The following is an 8,327-nucleotide window of genomic DNA, read 5'->3' as shown; positions in this document are numbered from 1 at the left end:
ATTCAGTTAAGCAAGGTAAAACCTTTTTTTTTTTTTCTTTTGCTTATCGCTTAAGGATGGCACAGCATTTTTTAATGAGGTGAATATCTTTAAATGTTACTTATTTAATCAGAAAATACTATACCTTCAAGGATAAAGTATATTAAGCATTTTCTCAAAGGGTTCTGTTATATTAGAAAAGTAGTTTAGAGATAAATTGCATAATCAAAGTGAATAAAAATGCTGGGATGATTCAGTTAGGAAGAGGGCTTTGAAAGATTTTCATATCATCATTCTTGTGAGAGATGCATGTGTCTGTAGTAATCAACATAAGGATGAAACAACTAGCCATATCTTGAGCCAATTAGCCTTAGTGGGGTGGGGGGAAAGAAAACTCTTCAGCTTCTGTATGATCTGCCAACATTTTTTAATGTAGAAAACTAAAACTTAAAAGAAGTGTTTGGTAAATTCGTATGAAATATCGACAAATAGTGGACTATATCTATTATATGTTTTCACCTATTTGTTCTTACATATTTATACTTAATTTGTTTTAATACAAATAAAAAATATGTACTAGAATCCCAATAATATAATTTGAAGATATGTAGAAAAAGTAGGATATGTGTGTATATACACCCACATGCATGTGCAGATGTGTATATCAACACATCTATGTATGTATGCATGTATATATGTTGATATACAATGAATAAAGTATTCTAGTTTTAAATAGCATGTGTGAAATCTGAATTCTTATATGACTTTTGTGGTAGAAAATTAAGCATCTTCTTAAATCTACTCAACTTAGCAGCCACCTGGGGAAGAAAGGAGGTACTGTTATTCCTGTTATACCACAGGAAAAGTAAAGCGGGGATTAAAAATTGCACTTGTGTGTCCTATATGCCATTAAGAAAAAATGTTGCCACCTGACTTTAGAACAAAGGCCTTCAAAGCTGAAGGCTACTGCAGGAACATCTAAAGGATGCAAAGAAAGCAAATTGGTTCAATGCAAAAAAAAAAAAAAAAAGGTTACTTGGTTCAAAATGGACTAAAACAAATTCATGAAAGTAAAAAGGTCCATGGGGACCTATTGAATACGGTGCTCTCCTGTCCAAGTAACTCTGTCCTGGCCAAAACCAGGACAAGGATGCATGAAAGTCTGCTGCAGAAAGAGTACAGCAGAGAAATCAGAGTTGTTTGGATTAATTTTTTTTCCTGTTTCTTTTTTATTTCACTTCAAGGACATGATATCAGGTGGAGGCAAATAGACCAATGCAGGAGAGTGTCTACAGATACTCCTTTGGACTGGAGGAGTATCCAGCAATATTGTATCAGAGACATCTTTTAATAACACTTCTTTTTTATTGTTTTCAAAATGAGAAATGGAGGTACTAAATGAGGCTAACTTCTCCAGGAATAGATCCAGACAATAAGAGATTCTCAGCCACTTCGCAAATGACAATGATCCAGTTGATACTGGGCACAGCTATTGTTAACTTTGCCATGTGGATTTATTTAAAAATATTATATGAAGAGTCTATATAACATATACAGCAGAAGATTTTAAATTTTAACCAAGGTGATTAATTTTCTTAGGTATTTTGGTGAATAGGTTATTTTCCTCTTGATGTTGTCTCTACACAGACTTGAAATTGCTTTAAAATTCAGATAAAATGTAGTCAGTTAATTTCTAAGGTATTTCACTCATTTTTTAGATTTCTTTCATTCTAGAAAATAAAGCACAGCTAATACTCTGGTTTCCAACAGTAACTTTGCTCAGTAAAAGGGAAATGAATTTGTTCTGTTCATTAGTGGCTAAAGACCCCACACATACTCAAAAAGACCGTTCTATACCTTCTAATTAAGAACACAGAATGTTTTGCTTGGACCAGTTGAGTTAAACCTTGGAATTACTGTTTGTAAAACTTGCAAAACAGATAGCTTTGTGCCTTTAAAATGGTGGTTTTATTAGTGGCAGAAGAATGTATTTCTAGGTTTTATTCAGACAATGTGAAGCCTACAGCACAATTGAGGGCACTGAGTAATTCTGTGAAATAAGTGTGCAGGTCCTGTGAGCATCTGTGCGACTCTATATGTAATGTCACCAACACATATGTCACCCTTTTCAATGTTCCTATTAGTATGGGCCTTGAAACCCTTGCAGTCTGGTCAGTGGAGTAGGAGCATAAGATACAGCAGCAGGTTGTTCCTATCGTATGGGTCAGTGTGTTAGTTGTTCTCTTGCAATGCGTGGGAAGCAATCACGCTTGTTTATCCTATCAGGCAAGAAAGGTTAATCTCCTGCGCAGATTAAAAGTCTGCACTCTGGCAGGTGCTACACAGCTTCATTAGTATGGTAATTTGATGAAAGTTTGGTTACATGCATCCCACCAAGCAGAACTTGGTCAGTGTTTTAGTCTTAAAGTTTGGGTATGTATTTTCCATGTCTGAAATGAAGTAGATTGCTTCCCATGAAGTAACAATCTGTTGCCGCAGTGATAAGGCTGGGATCTTTAGGTGTTGTCAACTGAAGTCTAAACCAGAACTGGTTGTCATCACAGTGAGATAAATGAGTTATAAAGTGTACATTAAGCAGTAAAAATCAGCTAATATACTTATTAGTGTTTTACCTGTATGTGAACAAGCATTAAAGAATTAAAATTCTCTTTGCACCTATACTTTCTGACAGAATGGCAATAATGAAAGTTGGGAATCAGAAATCCCAGTCTGTCTTGGTTGATCCTCACTATCTTCATCTCTTCTCGCTTGTGTCAGTCCCGAGCCTAATCTGCACAGGCTCTTTTTTCCAATCAGTTCCCTTTATCTTTCTTAATCATAACTCCTCAGCTCTTTCATCCTAGACACTCCCAGTTCTCTCACCTCTTTTCCTTGATTTGTTTTCCTATCCACTGTCATACTATCCCTTTGAGTTTCTTAAACCCTCTACCACTTCAACCTGCAAGTCTCATTCCAGCTAGGTCTCGAGCTTCCCTTCTTGGTCTTTATTCAAGTCAGTGCAAGCTCTTCCAGTTCTGACTGCTTCATCTTCGCTACAGATACTTCTACCCACCACACCTCACTGATTTATGAATCTGTCTCCCTTGATGTCTAGTCTCTTTGTACCAGCTCTTCCAATTCTGGCTTCTTTATCTTCTCTCCAGTTACTTTTATCTACCATAACTCACTGATTTACAAGTTTTTTTTCTTTTTTGACCTGCTGTCTCCATTCTCTCTGGAAATTCTTGTTTCTAGGTCCTTTTCCTACTCTTTCACTTTCAAATTTCTACCTCAGTCTTGGTTTCCTCCGCTTCCCTTCTTGTCCCATCATAATCCAGAGTACAAATGTGACTCACGTTTCATCTGCATTTGAAAAAGGCTGTCTGCATCCAGAAAAGATGGGAGTATTACTAGGGGCAAAAGAGAGAGAGAGGGTCTCTGTTCGTTTTTGGTGTGTATACCTGGCACAGTCCATCACAGCCTAGAGGCACTCAGTTTCAGCCAGGGCATAGTCAATGCAGTTTAAAACAGATATGACAACTTCCTGTTTAGGTAAAATAGCATTCATAGCATGCACATCTGTAATAGACTGTGCTTTTATCATAAAAGCATATAATGGTGTGTAGTATTGTGTACAATACATTGTTCTTCCTGCTTTAAGTTGGATATAGCATGAGCATTGTTTATAGAACTTTGTCATAGGGTATCAAATATTTTTCTATAATTTGGTATAGGCCCTGATATTTAAAACAAAGAGCTTTTTCTTAAATGTTCCTTTCAATAATTTGGTAGTGCATCTCTTCATCCCCTTTGCCATAATACTTATTCCTGTCAAGAAACCCGAGCAGGATTGCTTTTTTCCCTTGCTGAAGAGAAATTCAGTCATTCACTTCAGCAGCAGAATTAATGAACTTTTTTTCTGCAATGAACTTTGGAAATTTTGGTCCTAAATTATTTCGGTTTCTATGTTCCTCAATCACCTTTATACCTAAAGAAAACAAGAAAAAGCCTTATTTGCTCTCATGACATACTGATGTGTAGTGCATCTGTGTATGCAAAAGTATTGTCACTGAGGTGGTCACTGGTTCTTTGTCATTGTTTGCAGGCTTCATCTGTGTAAAAGTGTGTAAGGAAAGATTAGCTATATACTAAAAGATGCATTTTTATTTTTAAAAACTATGACAGAGAAAATAATGTAAAAAAAAAATTGAGAAAAAAAGCCAAATAAAAATATACAATCTGATTTTCTTTTTCTCTTCTACTATACAATCCAGGGCAATAATAGGTTTAAAATAAATTAACAGTCAAATTAAAAAAAAAGGTCTTCATCCATTATGTTTTCTACCTCTTCTTAACACACCAGGAAGAAGATGAGACTCTTTTTATCTCTAGTAATTTGCCAGTGTGCCATAAACAATGTCAATACCCACCGTGCTTCAAATCCCAATATCATTTTACTGATGGCTGATGATCTTGGTATTGGAGACCTGGGATGTTATGGGAACAGAACCTTAAGGTATGATGATACATTTGGGGGAATCATAGCTTTATATTTTTTTATTTTGTTATTTTTTTATGCTTAGCTTTTTATATTTTAGGTTTTTAGATTTGTAAAGTTAAAAACCCCAAAACATTCAGAGATTTGATTAGGTTCTTTATAAGTAACCAAAGTTAACGACCTTTCCAGAGAATAGAATATTCGATCTTTGTTTTCTTTTCTTAATAAGAAAAAAAGACTTATCTGATGTATTCATCCTGCTGAAAAGTTGCATCATAAACAGAGAATTGAGCAACCAACCAAATAAGGGTAGGTCTAGAGAAGCAAAGTATAAGTAACAATTTTCTTTCAAAATATCCATGACGCAAATACTATGAATTAAGCATATTTTGAAGCCCTCGTGATTTGAAAGAAGCTTGTCACTAACCAACTGGAAATAAAGTGCTGATTTTTTTCCTTCATTTATCTTCATGCTTCAGTTAATAAATTCATTAAAACATATGTTAATATACCTGAGTAATTCAGTAGCGTTCCCCAGTATGATCCTTACTACCAGCTTAGGTGGATGGTTGTGTAAACAGCACAAGTTGTACCTAGTCATTGTGTTTCAGTGGTGCAAAGTCTTTGATCAAGTTAAATACAACATTCAGACTAAAAGCACCGTCCTGTCAAATGTTAAATACTCTTGTTCCTGCTGAAGTTAGTTGGAAGTTAAAATTCCTCCTAACTCAAACTCAAATTCAAAATCACTCAAGTTACAGATTCTAGTTTTAAACAGAAGTGTATACAACACTGATGCTTGGATCACTCCCCTCCTGAGGACCAGAATCTCCAAGATCTATGTTCTGTGATGTGACAATTCAGAATTAGGCCTTTGAAGTATGAAGAAATTTCATCATACTGCTTGTTATCAGTAGGTGATGTTATAGAGAGCAAAGAACTCTGCTGGAAAACCAATGTTTCTGACTCTTTACACTTAGATGATGGAAGCACTAGTGTGCCTTGAGGTCATGGTAATTAATCTCCCAGGTCAGGGACTTATTGGAGCATGCTGCAGATCCTGACCAGTCTGCATTCCTAGTTTTCTTTCTGTAGAACCAAGGGCACAGGATTTCTTCCTCCAGGAACCAATTTCCATCTGCATAATGATCCAGGTCACAGGCAAGTTTCCCATGCAGATATGGAAACTTGGATGTGTTTCTGGGTCTAATATTGCAGACATAGTCATGTCAGACACGTAAACATCGTTAATATAGAGCCTAACACAGTCATGACTGTTTGAATTTCTCCTAAAACTGATACCACCACACAACATTACCCCTACCCCAAAAATCTTTTGCTGGGGAAAGAGAGAAGTGACACCAAATAGGGGGTAAAGAAGCACAACCTTTCTCCAGTCTCTCGTCTCCCCATTGCTGAAGCAGAAAGGCCATGTAAGTAGCAAAGTTACAGTTCTGGGTCAAGAAATTCATTAAAAAGGGTTGCAATACAACACATCCAGTTGTCACAGTTTAGTACTGGCCATGAAGAGATGAAAGTGGGGAAAAAGATTTTTGGCACAATGCCACAGTGTCTCAGTTCAGCGTTGACACCTAATGTAAAAATATTTGACATGTAGTATTTAGAATTGCAACACCACCATGGTTTTGATAATTTGCATACAGTAAGTCTTAACTTTATTTTCGTGATAGTTTTTGCCTTAGATGCCTTGATCTCACCATGTCCATTTCCAAATAATCATCTTTGTGTATCCTTTTTGGTTTTTTTCCTGGTTATGTTTTTCTAGAACCCCTAATATTGACAGGCTAGCAGAGGAAGGAGTGACACTTACTCAGCATATAGCAGCATCCCCCCTTTGTACTCCAAGCAGGGCAGCTTTCCTGACAGGGCGATATCCTATCCGATCAGGTAAAATCCCATTACTTTATTTATATATAAATATCATACTTTATTTGCAGTAAACTGTGTGTATTTTTTTCGCTGGCCTTTCTTGATCTCTTTATCATTACTGGGTTAGGTACTTATTTCAGTGACTAATCAAGCTCAGCAGAGTTGGTCAACATTTGAAATCTTCCATATATATGGGAAATTTTCATGGTTCAGAAGAGTTAACACAAAAATAAAGCTTTTTTTATTGAGAAAAAGATTTTTTTTAAATACTGAAGAAAACATCTGATTGTGGTTATTTAATGTAAGGAGCAGACAAATTCCATCGACTTCCTCTGCTGTCCAAATGACCATGGGCTCTTTGCCTGCCTCCCCAGTTGCATTCAGGCTGCTCCCAGGACGTTGGTGAGAAGCCTGAGTGTTGAACATCACAGAGATGCATCTAGAAAGACACAGTGGAAAAACCCAGTGTGAATCCTTCTGCTCCGACATTTCTGTTTCTACAAAACCTTTTGGTTTAGACAAATTTTTATTTTTTCAGGGGAGGGGGGGAAGAACAGATCATTAAGGTATTCCAGCAGCCCTGAAAGCTGGGAAGAAGAAAGCAAAAAATCACCCTTCTAAGTATTTTTGTTCCATATCTAGCCATACACAGTGTTAAGTATCCTATGAATACATGCATTTAATAGCTTCTCTTACTTTTAAAGTACCTGATTCCAAAGCCCATTTGAGTCAGTAAAGATCCAGTCTGTTTATTTTAGTGTGCTGGGACTGAGCCCCTCAGTGCTTAAACATGCAACTTTAACATTCCCTTAGCATCATTTTTAGCAAGGATCATTATACATTAATCAGATCACTTGTTCATTAGTGATAAAACATTCTGTCCTTGCTTCTGGGAATGAAAGCAAAGCAAGACTCTGGAGCCTACTTGATATGTTCGTGCTCATTCAAATCAAGTAACAAGCTTCTGCAAAAGTGCCAGCTAATATAACTTGCTAAATTTTCCATTACATTCAGCTGCAAAGGAAAATTGTATATACCTGTTACAGCTATATTGCTATTAATATTTACTGTAGGTAAAGCCACAGGTCACTTTCCATTACATTTCTTGTTCTTATTTCTGAAAAATTAGCATTTTAACTGTTTTTTTTCCCTTAACTTATCTGTTCTCAGTCACATCTTATCATTTCCATGTAGGTGCAAAAATTGAGCTTTGTGTTAATTAAATTACAAAATTGCTAAATATGAACTACTTCCAAACATCAGTGAAGAACTAGTAAAGGATTATTATAGAAGATATTAGAATCACGGTGTGGAATACAATGTTAGAAATTTAAAACTCCTGCTAACAGAGCCGAAGAAAAATATTCCAAAATGCAGTATTTGATGAGACACAAACTCAGAGAAAGGCAACAATGAAAAAAAGCCCCAAAATCATGGTTCTGTACTTTCATTCTGGTAACTTAAGGGAATTACACTGATTCCAGTTACAAGAGATCAAACTACATAAAAATAAATATAAATAAATATATAATAAATAAAGTATAGCTATGTATACATAACTAAAACTATCTAAACTGTTGATCAATAAAGCTAGCTGGGGTGAAAAACTGAAGTCAGTGTTTGAAGGATAGGTTGAGCTTTCTTTAATAAACCAGTCTAACAAGTCTTTTTCTCATCTAACCACAAGGGATACCTGAGGGAAGATTCTGGTTGTCTACATCAGTCATGTAACTTTGGCACTGCAATCATCCAGTTGCATAATTCAGGCTTCCTGGAGAAGTCTGCACAGATTTGCATAGATATTCCGTGTCCTGTCTGTCTATAGTTGGAGCCAGCTCTCATCTGGAATCCTAGTAATCTAATTTTCATGAACCTGAGCTCTCAAGTTCCTCATCCTGAGAGTAGTTTATAAGCTCAAGTTTGTGTTCCTCAGACTCTCAAGTATATAGAAATTACTGTG

At 36.0% G+C, this 8,327-nt stretch overlaps 1 protein-coding gene across 1 annotated transcript in view; it reads left to right on the top strand.

Annotated features, from left to right (window-relative positions):
* The first annotated feature begins 1,359 nt into the window (after nt 1-1,359).
* The window catches only part of STS (steroid sulfatase), a 98,321-nt gene continuing 91,353 nt past the window's right edge, over nt 1,360-8,327 (top strand). Inside the window, exons 1-3 of the mRNA XM_075718710.1 lie at nt 1,360-1,370; nt 4,343-4,495; nt 6,264-6,385. Coding sequence (XP_075574825.1) covers nt 4,350-4,495; nt 6,264-6,385 — 268 coding nt within the window. The 5' untranslated portion in view covers nt 1,360-1,370; nt 4,343-4,349. The remainder of the gene's footprint in view (nt 1,371-4,342; nt 4,496-6,263; nt 6,386-8,327) is intronic.

Source organism: Pelecanus crispus, chromosome 1 (genome assembly GCF_030463565.1).
Source record: "Pelecanus crispus isolate bPelCri1 chromosome 1, bPelCri1.pri, whole genome shotgun sequence".
In the NCBI taxonomy this organism is placed as follows: domain Eukaryota; kingdom Metazoa; phylum Chordata; class Aves; order Pelecaniformes; family Pelecanidae; genus Pelecanus; species Pelecanus crispus.
This window is presented reverse-complemented; position numbering and strand designations above follow the sequence as displayed.